The sequence below is a fragment of the Theobroma umbraticum genome, unplaced genomic scaffold (assembly GCF_002168275.2).
Source record: "Theobroma umbraticum cultivar Fairchild unplaced genomic scaffold, ASM216827v3 scaffold_20.0, whole genome shotgun sequence".
NCBI classification, from domain to species: Eukaryota; Viridiplantae; Streptophyta; class Magnoliopsida; order Malvales; family Malvaceae; genus Theobroma; species Theobroma umbraticum.
In genome coordinates, this window is record NW_018397266.1 from 2,558,671 (window position 1) to 2,567,934 (window position 9,264).

The 9,264-nt window shown below is 32.0% G+C and overlaps 2 protein-coding genes across 2 annotated transcripts; both read right to left on the bottom strand.

Annotated features, from left to right (window-relative positions):
• Positions 1 to 2,022: 2,022 nt before the first annotated feature.
• On the bottom strand, positions 2,023 to 3,717 carry LOC110423217 (protein PLANT CADMIUM RESISTANCE 2-like). The gene is made up of 4 exons (XM_021437373.1): positions 3,336 to 3,717; positions 3,149 to 3,220; positions 2,400 to 2,612; positions 2,023 to 2,283 (listed from the first exon to the last, which is right to left on the bottom strand). Exons 1-4 carry the CDS (start codon positions 3,538 to 3,540, stop codon positions 2,201 to 2,203), a joined length of 573 nt encoding a protein of 190 aa, XP_021293048.1. The 5' UTR covers positions 3,541 to 3,717; the 3' UTR covers positions 2,023 to 2,200.
• Positions 3,718 to 7,363: 3,646 nt separating this feature from the next.
• LOC110423343 (protein PLANT CADMIUM RESISTANCE 2-like) lies at positions 7,364 to 8,818 on the bottom strand. The gene is made up of 5 exons (XM_089784729.1): positions 8,725 to 8,818; positions 8,438 to 8,611; positions 8,227 to 8,298; positions 7,600 to 7,812; positions 7,364 to 7,483 (listed from the first exon to the last, which is right to left on the bottom strand). Exons 1-5 carry the CDS (start codon positions 8,816 to 8,818, stop codon positions 7,404 to 7,406), a joined length of 633 nt encoding a protein of 210 aa, XP_089640855.1. The 3' UTR covers positions 7,364 to 7,403.
• Positions 8,819 to 9,264: the final 446 nt, after the last annotated feature.

The window sequence follows — 9,264 nt, forward strand, 5'->3', positions numbered from 1 at the left end:
CCAGAAACAAGGTTGATGACAAAGGAGAACGGGGTTTAGATCATGACCTTGCAAATCATTATTTTCAATTTGGATGGACATAATATTGACACAGTTGTAGGTTTGAAAGGTAAATTAATGTTACTATTGAAAGGTGATGATAAAAATGAAAAGAATTTAAAAAGGTTAGATAATTTACCTTAATTAATATTATCAAAAAGTTAGGGAAATTAACAAGTAGCTGTGGTTTTTCATTTAGTGACAGGTCTTAAGTGGTTTATGAATTTGTGCGTGGGTTTTTGTTTGATGTGGGTCTTCCCTTCATGTGTTTAAGCTGCCCAGGTGTATTTGGAAGGCTCCTTTTTGTGCTTTTGTTTGGGTCCCATGATGAGCTGCTTTTGTTATGGGCTCATGGTTAGCCTTTGGGTTTCCCCTTATATCTTTTTGAGCAGTGATCAGCGTTACAGTTTCTGTTCTGCTCAAACCAGAAGTGTTACGCCGTAGGAAGTCTATGTTGAATAATAGACCACAGACTTGTAATGGCGTGTTGATTAATGAGACTAATAAAATTACTTTTAAAAAAAATAATACGTTTCAATTTCTTCGACTTGATCCATTGTATGGCTGCTGGATGTGCTGTTCTGAGTTAATTGAAAAGATAGGAGAGGGCCACAAAAAAATTTTTGAAAATTTGTATGTAGTATATATATATATATATATATATATATATATATATATATATATATATATATATATATATTTAATGGCTCAAGGGAATAGTATATTTATGAGGTTGTGGTCTTTTTAGAATTTTTATAAATTTTTAATTATTATAAATTTTTATTTAATAATTAATATAAATAAAAAATAATAAAATAATTCTATCAAATTTACTTAACTTTACTTTAATTCTTAATTAAGTTTTTTCACACCTTTTTCTCTCTCTCATTTTTTTCCTCTTTCTCTTTTTTTTTTATCTTTTTATTTTTATTTTATTTTTTTACGTAACTCATCATTTAAATACATTTTATTATTTAAAAGAGTTTTATGAACTTGGATAAGGACCGCTCACCACTCGTCTGATACGAATACTAGGAAGAGATAAAATTTTCTTTTATCTTTTTGTTTCATTTATATTGTTTAATTATTTATTTAATTATTATGTAAATGCATATATGTCGTATTTAACTATATATAGTTTATGCATTACATTTTTATATTTAATATTTTAAGTTTAAATAGAAATAAAATAAAAATATTAGACATTGATTACATTAATATTTTTAAAATTTGATTAAAGTATAAATAAATTGAAAACAATTGTCAAATTCTTTAAAAAGAAAAAGATGCAAAATCATCCAAATGATTTTTTACATTTAAGTCACCAAGCCTCGATCAAAATTATGAAAACAAGACTTTAAAACAAAATACAGGATGAATTTATTACAGATAGTTTACTTATTTATATTGAAAAAGATGTTGCTTGTCTTTTTAATATAAAATTAAAAATTGATGAATTTGAATAAAAAAAATATCGTCGAGTATAATTTTTTTAAAAGATTATTATAAATTTTTTTTCTTAGTTCTTTTTTATTTATATATTATATAAAATTATTATTTATTATAAATATTTTGATTATTAGTTAAATTCAATGTATTAATTTTAAAAATTCTTAACTTTTATTCTTTTTTATCTTTGACTCTCAACAACACTTGACTAGTTTCACCCCTGCATACGAAATTGGCTTTTGAGTTATGATCATAGACAAAGTACTTGAATTCACATTGTGATTGCCATGAAGAAAACGTAAACAGTTATCCACGTTTAGTTTGGTCTAAATATTTATAACCTTGAATCAGTAAATGAGGATTGATGACCTTTTTATTCAAATACAATGTATTCTCATTCGGTATCTACTTATTTTAAGGATCTAGCTAGGCTCGAATTAATTATTATACAGAATACAGTTTTCTTTTCTTTTTTTTTTAAACCAAGTAATGTATACAGAGTCACCAAAACCAGAGTTGTACATGAACCGAAGAGAAAATGAAGTTCATAATTATAACCAGCAAGCACCAACTTGGATTTATATTGTTATCACAATTCAACAATTATTTAAGAAAATATAACAAGAGGTGAAATTATATTGTTAATCATCACAATCCCTTTGGATGACAACAAGTATAAGTAGATCATATTTAAGAAAGAGATCATCACTCTTCAATGTCTTTGCATGCCACTTTCCACCACTGGAGCCGTTGGCATCCCCTGGTTTTGCTGCCTCGCCATGTTCCCTTGCCATCCTACAGATTCCAAAACAAACACATGTAAAAGGTGTACACTCCAAAATCATACAACTGAGAGAAATAGGTTACGCAATTAAGTTTGATCAGTGAAATCAAATTGGCATTTTAATTACCAAGGGCCATGTCAAATCCATGGTTTTTGAGTTCCCGGTACTCTTGACACAAGGCGCAGGTCTCGCAGCAAAAATGAGTGCAGCAGTCCCCGCAGGAACTCTCCTCCAGCATGTATTGGCTCCTCATTCTGGAGCGATAGGAGCATGAGTAAATGCAGGCACACCCCGGGAACCAATAAAGTAATCCGTAGAGGGCTCCACTTGCTGCGCAAGCTGCACCACCGGAAATTATGATAAGTAATTCTGATTAAGAATAATTATGATAAGTTTCTCATGATTTATAAATTATTGACTAAAATTTATGTCTAGCTAGGTCTATTATTTGTGATTGAATCTTTAAATATAATTGATCTATTAATTGAGTTTTATCAATTAATTAATTTTGGTTATCAGTTTTAATTTTTTGTTTAGTGTATAGTTTTCAGAAACAAACTCCAACTAATTAGAGAAAATCAACTTTAGTCTTGCCCTATGAATAAATATATCCCCTGTGTCCTTTCTTTAACCTTGTTTTCTTTAGATATAAAAAAATTATGTTCTCTTTTTTTTTTTTCTAGGATTCTTAATAGTTTTATTTTTTAATATATTTTTTTACTTTTGATATTAAAAATCATAATACTTCAATTTTTAAAAACAATTAATATAAAATACACTAAAATTAAAGCTTAACTTCATAAAAATTAGTTACGGACAAACAAAATAAGGGAAAAAGAGTATTTATTTTGTCATTTATGCCTCCAATAACTTACAAGTTGATCCTTGATCGACGATCTCAGCAATCTGCCCAAAAGTGATGCAAGGACACCAACATGTGATGCAACCTACAAAACCAAGTCATAAAAAACAAATTTCAAGGATGCCAATGAGGAAATACTAGTACAACTTAAAATCTTCAAATATGATGGGGAAAAGCTTGATTTGAAAGGAAAAGCTTACAATTTGAAACATCAGAGCAGCAGTCACAGAGTCCTGTCGACCAAGAGACCTTCCCTGCAGGCTGGGGAATATGATGGGGAGCAGGCTGCGCGTAACTTTGAGCAGGATAATATGGCTGGTTTGCTGAGGTACCGATCGGAACACCGGTTGCTGGAGCCTGTTGCGCGAAAACAGGTGGCGACTTTGAGTTGTTTGTGGCGTACATGGCGATGCCTGATGGATATCAAGATTGGAAAAATGATTTTGAAGGCTTGAAAATTAAGGGAGAAGAGAGATGTTGGGTTTGTATTTGTATACTGAAGCTAGGAAGAAATATTCCAATCAACCTTTGCGGGTCTTGCAATGCGATGACCCAGACTGAGTCTCGGCTTGCCGTCTTGCTGGAATTTTCTTTTAATTCCGTGGCTCCATTCACCATATATATAAAAACCTGGCAATTCAGGATTGGTTTTGGACTTCTGCTTATGTAAAACATTTTTTAATGTGACTTTTTATAAGTTATAACCAATGTCTCAAATCTATAGCCGTTACAAATTAAAAGTGAATTTTCCATTATAATAAGTTATAATCTGTACTATCCTATATCAGCATACAGAATTTTCCATGATCAGCTTCAGGTCAATCAAATCACTTGCTTTAATTAATACCATTTCCACACCACTTAGCGCGTTGAACATCTATAGAATGGCCTGTTTTGTTTACCAAACAACAAAACTGACGACTTGATAAGAATAATAGTTTCTTTCTGCTGAATTTAATAAGGACAACGTTAGTAGCTTTGATTTGTTCAAATATTATTAGCATATTACTGTTCTCCTGGCCCTGGGGAAAAAAAGGAAAAAAAATGGAAATATGGTGCTACTTAGGTGAGGTCTCTACCCGTCCCAGCTTGTACTGCATTACATTAATTGCAGCAGTGCCCGTCAGGTCACGTATATTATCCTCTCAAAATAAAAAGTTAAAAGGAGTATAAAAAAGAAATAAAAAGAGAAAAAAAGTTTTATTATAATATTTTCAATATTAAAATAAAGTCAATGTTAAAAACTTTTTTTGAAAAATAAGTGATTTTCTTAAATGTTCTTGAGATAACACAACTCTCTTAATTTTCGTCAAAAATATTGAAAAAACTTGAAAAAGTTTTCAATATTTAAATAAAAAAAGCAAAATTAAAATAATTAAATATAAAATTAAGAATTATTCGTCAAAGTAAAAATAAAATAATGTATGATTAATAAATACTGTTTTCGAGGTTGAATTATAGATACTATTATCTTTTTGGTGTATAACTATATTTTCAAATCTTAAAATTGATTTACAAACTGAAATTTATTTTTTTAATAAATTTAAGTGAAGTTTAAATTATTATTAAAAAAATAAATTTAAATAAGTGACAATTTAAACAAAAAGATTGATAATGATTTCCTTTCATGTTAAGTTCCGGGTTTTTAAACTTGTCATTAATAAGATTAACAACTCAATTGCAACAATTCATAGATTAAGGAACAGAATGACATTTTATTAAAAGGTTTTGGCAACAAATACTTTTTATCGGGGAAAGAGAATTATTGATGGGTTACAAGTTTCACTAATATCACATTTTTTGGCTTTTATCAATAATGTCCACATGGAATTGGCATAAATACAAATAAAGAAGTTATTAATATCACAAAGAAATAAGAAAATATTGTTTTTTTTTCTTTTGGAAAATCAAGATAGATTTTATTGAATAGCATTGAAATATCAAAAATAAGAACAAGTCTTGAGCCTTGTTTGTTTATGGATAGCTACCTATTACTTGTAGTACAGTGCAATGAACAGATCTTTGGTAATTGCACAATTCATTCCTCCAAAATCAGGTGTTTATGCTATAGGAAGTCTCTGGTGAATTAGAGACTTAAAATGACATGCTGGTTAAAAATGTCGATAAAAATACTTTTTAAAAATAAAAAAAAAAATTTTGAGCCTTGAATAAGGAAAGGCGGGAGATACTAGTACTAGCATGATACAACTCAGCTGAGAAGTCTAAGGTATAATTAGAGACGGAACTAAATTTTTTTTTGAGTGATGTTATAATTAAAATAATAATAATTAATGAGTCATTAACATTATTAATTACATAAAACTTTAACATAAGTAGTATAATTTTTTTTTTCAAACAATTATGAAAAATTCATTAATAATCAATAGCAATTACAAAAGTATAGTTCCCCATAAGGGAGTACAATGGCTATAGCGATAACCAAGAAAAAGCACGAGGTACGTAGACTTGCTAGCAGAACTTATTTACACTGAAAAAACCATCCTAATACAAACATGTGTGCAAAATCTGCTATTACAACCAGAGATTAACCTAAGGCAGTAGCCTATCAAAAATAAAATTCAAATCCAATGAATGCAGCAGACCACAATAACTGGAAGCATGTAGAAGCAAAAGCATGAAGACAATAGACATGAAAAATGAACAGTAGAGGTAGTAAGCAATCGTAACTTAATCACAGGCAGTCGGTCATGAGCCAATCATCAGATAATCATGAATCAATGGCAGAGACATCAGCAAGCGTAACGAAAACCAATACATAATCCAATATTAGAGATGGCCATAGGCATAAACAAGGGGTTAAAAAGACTGAGAACAAAGCCATGGCAATAAATAATAGCATAAATCCCATAGCCGCATGTCACCAACATGCAGTGAATAAAGAACTTTTATCAACATTAGATTTAGCCAAGTGATCAGCAAAAGTGTTACTTTCCCGAAGAGTATGGATGAAAGAAACTCCACCTAGCAAGTGTCGAAGAGCATCGATCTTATTGAAAATTTGACATCGGTCCTAAAATCTATGTGAATCATTCATCACGCAAGCCAGAGCAATCTTTGAATCAAACTCAATGATCAATTTTGAGCCCCTATACAAAAAGGAAGAAAATAATCTCAGAGCATGTAGAATTGTCATGAGCTTTACAAAGTTAGAATCTTAGCAGCCAAGAGGGCCAGAGAACACTCTAACAACAAAACCCTCCAAGTTCCTTAAGACCACCCACACCTTGTCGGTCCATGTTTTCCTTTAGCTGAGCCGTCAACGTTGAACTTGAATTCATCAAGACCTGAAGATTGCTATGAAATTCCATGGCGTGAAAGAAGAGGGGATTGCCTGATACTAGAGTTAAGTGTTCAGTCCCCATCTAATTTCATCAATATAATCATTACAAGCATGTATCCATAATAGTTTCTGTGAACGGATTGGGAATAGGATTTTGTTCCCATCACATACTTATATTTGAGAAAACTGCTTCATTACGCGCAAGCCACAGAGACCAAAAGGTCGCACCATAAACCATCATCTAATGCTTACGTATGTCGCCTATAAATGAGCAGTCAGCTTAGGACTGAATGAACATGGAAATCGTGTTGGGGATGGACCACGCGATACCCCATCATTGAAGAACAAAGCAGCAAATTTTCCAACTGAAATTGCAAGAGATCAAAATATGGAAACATGTGTCTTCCTCAAGTCCACACCAAATACAACGAATTTGATCCTCACTCAATGGCACCCTACGTGAAGCAAGGAAGTGTTTAATGGGAATGGAATCAAGAATGCTAGCCATAGGAAACATTGAACCTTTGGTGGGATTGAAAGCTTCCATATTGAGTGAAACCATTCCTTATGGTCAAGAGGATCTGAATCAAGAATAGAGCAAAATACTTCGATTGAAAAGTGTCCACTTATTTAAAGGTTAGAGTTAGCTAGGTTCAAATTAATTATTTTACAGCAGCGGAAAACCCTAAACATACTAACAATTAATGTGAGCAACTTTTTTTAACCCAAGTCATATATACAGAGCCACCAAAGCCAGAGTACTTGTATATGAACCCAAGAGAAAATGAACTTTATAATTATAAACCAGCAAGCAGACAAACTTGAATTTACATTGTTATCGCAATCCAACAATTATTTAAGAATAACCAGAGGTGAAATTACATTGTTAATTATCACAATCCCTTTGGATGAAAAATAGTATAAGTAGTTGGTTCATCATGTTTAAGAAAGAGATCATCTCTCTTTACTATCTTTGCATGCCACTTTGCACCACTGGAGCTTTTGGCATCCCACTGCTTTGCTGCCTCACCATGTTTCCTTGCCATCCTACAGATTCCAAAACAAATGCACGTAAAAGATGTATACTCCAAAATCATACAACTGAGAGAAATAGGTTATGCAATTAAGTTGGATCAGTGAAATCAAATTGGCATTTTAATTACCAAGGGCCATGTCAAATCCACGGTTTTTGAGCTCCCGGTACTCTTGACACAAGGCGCAGGTCTCGCAGCAAAAATGGATGCAGCCGTCCCCGCAGGGGCTATCCTCCAGCATGAATTGACTCCTCATTCTGGTGCGATAGAAGGATGAGTAAATGCAAGCACATCCCGTGAACGAACAAAGTAATCCGTAGAGGGCTCCACTTGCTCCGCAAGCTGCACCACCGCATATTATTATTAAGTATTAAAAAACTGGACGACATAGAAAAAAAAGGAATCCATGCACGTCATCAGTTATAATTTTTTTGTTTAATAGTTTTTAGTAACAAATTCCACCTAATTATAGAAAATGAATTTTAGTGTTGCCCTATAAATAAATATATCGCCTCTGTCCTTTTCTTTAACCATCTTTTCTTTAGATGAAAAAAAAAATTATGTTCTCTTTTTTCTTTTGAATACTTAATATTCTTTTTTTTATATTATTTTACTTTTTGACATTAAAAATCATAATACTTAGAATTTAAAAACAATTAATATAAAATTAAAACTTATACACAAAAGTTAGTTAGGTAAAAACAAAATGAGAGGAAAAGAGTATTTATTTTGTCATTTATGCCTACAATAACTTACAAGTTGATCCTTGATCGACGATCTCAGCAACCTGCCCAAAAGTGATGTAAGGACACCAACATGTGATGCAACCTACAAAATTAAGTCATTAAAAACAAATTTCAAGGATGCCAATGAGGAAATATTAATACAACATAAAATCTTCCAATGTGGGCATATATTGAGTCAAAAAGAACCAAGAAGAGAGACTTATTTGAAAGGAAAAGCTTACAATTTGAAACATCAGAGCAGCAGTCACAGAGTCCTGTCGACCAAGGGACCTTCCCACATTGAGTAGGATAATATGGCTGGTTTGTTGAGGTACCGATCGGAACTCCAGTTGCTGGAGCCTGTTGCCCGAAAACAGGCATCGACTTTGGGTTGCTTGTGGGGTACATGGCGATGCCTGATGGATATTAATACTGAAAAAAAGATGTTGAAGGCTTGAAAATTAAGGGAGAAGAAAGATGGTGGTTTTATTTTTGTATATTGAAACGAGGAAGAAATATTCCAATCAACCTTTGCGGGTCTTGTATACTGCGATGCCCAAGACGGGTTCTTGGCTTGTCCTCTTGCCGAAATTTGCTTTTAATTCGTTGGCTCCATTCACCATATATAGTTGTCAGCAAATTAATAAAAACTTGACAATTCAGGATTGGTTTTGGACTTCTGTTTATGGAAAACATTTGTTAATGTGACTTATAATAAGTTATAAACCAATGTCTCAAATCTATAGCCGTTACAACTTAAAAGTGAACAAGAAAACGCCAAAATCTGTACTATCCTATATCAGCATAGAGAATTTTCAGTGATCAGCTTCAGCTCAATCAAATCAGTGGCTTTAATTAATGCCATGTCCACACCACTTAGCGCGATGAACATCTGTATAATGGTCTATTTTGTTTACCAAACAACAAAACTGACAACCTAATAAGGATAATAGTTTCTTTTTGCCGAATTCAATTAGGATAACGTTTGTTCAAATATTATTAGTATATTACTGTTCTCCTAGTTCTGTAAAACGAAAAACAAATAAAACAAATAGGAAAAATGATGCTA